Source organism: Pundamilia nyererei, unplaced genomic scaffold (genome assembly GCF_000239375.1).
Source record: "Pundamilia nyererei isolate P.nyererei 1_Seehausen unplaced genomic scaffold, PunNye1.0 scaffold00284, whole genome shotgun sequence".
NCBI lineage: Eukaryota > Metazoa > Chordata > Actinopteri > Cichliformes > Cichlidae > Pundamilia > Pundamilia nyererei.
Window position 1 is genome coordinate 394,126 of NW_005187685.1, and position 1,197 is coordinate 395,322.

At 40.0% G+C, this 1,197-nt stretch overlaps 1 protein-coding gene across 1 annotated transcript; it reads right to left on the reverse strand.

Annotated features, from left to right (window-relative positions):
• Positions 1-301: 301 nt before the first annotated feature.
• LOC102204559 (PHD finger protein 12-like) lies at positions 302-971 on the reverse strand. The gene is made up of 2 exons (XM_005750670.1): positions 692-971; positions 302-598 (listed from the first exon to the last, which is right to left on the reverse strand). Exons 1-2 carry the CDS (start codon positions 764-766, stop codon positions 341-343), a joined length of 333 nt encoding a protein of 110 aa, XP_005750727.1. The 5' UTR covers positions 767-971; the 3' UTR covers positions 302-340.
• Positions 972-1,197: the final 226 nt, after the last annotated feature.

Consider the following 1,197-nt stretch of genomic DNA (forward strand, 5'->3'; position numbering starts at 1 on the left):
ACAGCAAGAAGGTGATAAGTTCTCTTGTCATTGGTTCACTGCACTGCATAAAATAATTACATGTACCCATTAAGAATGACAAATGTGACCTTGACCACAATTTGGATGAAGAACACTAAAAGCTGACCAATACTGCAGGAGCAGTGTCAGCGTAACAAACAGGACACTGACATTAAGCACATGGGGGGCTATACTTCTATTCAGTATTAGAGTATAAATTAAAGTATTCCTTTAATTTACAGAAGCAATGACGTTATGATTTCTTCACAAATAAAATTGTAACCATTTTAACCAGAACACATACAGATGAGTGGCTAAGTGGAAGAAGATGGATGGATATTCATAAAAGGTTCATACAAAATCTATGAGTGACGACCTCATCAGCAGTCCAAGTCAAACTGGGCACACAGACCTGGGTTCCTTCAAGCCAATCCAAACAGATGACGGAGATGTACTTACGAATGATTCCTTGGACTTTGGCTACCAGGCCACCGGGTGGACATGGTGAGGTCTTCTCAGAGAAATCGCATGAGTACAGGACATTATCCACTGTGGTGCCATGCTCGCTATAGTTCAGAAGCTCATAATGCTTGGTGTTCTGAAGGACGACAAACACACACACACAATTTACATCTTGGTCACTAACAACCACAGGAGTGCTCTGCAGAGTGATGTAGTTTAAAGGCCTCACCTCATCATAGAAAATACAGGCATGTTTCCCCGATACGTAGTTGCAGTGACCATAGTTTGTAAGGCACACATCCATGTCAGCACCTTAAAGAAACAGTTAAAGACTTACACACCCTTTCCCACAACACAAAGAATACAGATTTGCAACATGGATTTTTTTTCTGCAGTATTGCCGTGTCAAAATGTATTTTAATGACCTGCACTCCAATGTGACATATTGTGTTTTTGTTCAGTAGTTTTTATTCCACATGGTCCTGTTGTGACCCTCACAGGTCTAAGAACTTACTTTCACAGACAACTATCACTCAACCTGACTAATGATGCAGAGACTGGGAGCTAGTACAGGCTCAGTACATTATTATATTATACTCTGTCGTGTACTGCTGCCTGTCGTGCAGTCATGGTTAAAAGGATACCTTCTGTCAAGGTTTACATATTAGGACAAAATAAAAATCATCTTGTTTTTAGCAGGTCTTGAAATTAAGTCTTGATATATAACCTCAGATG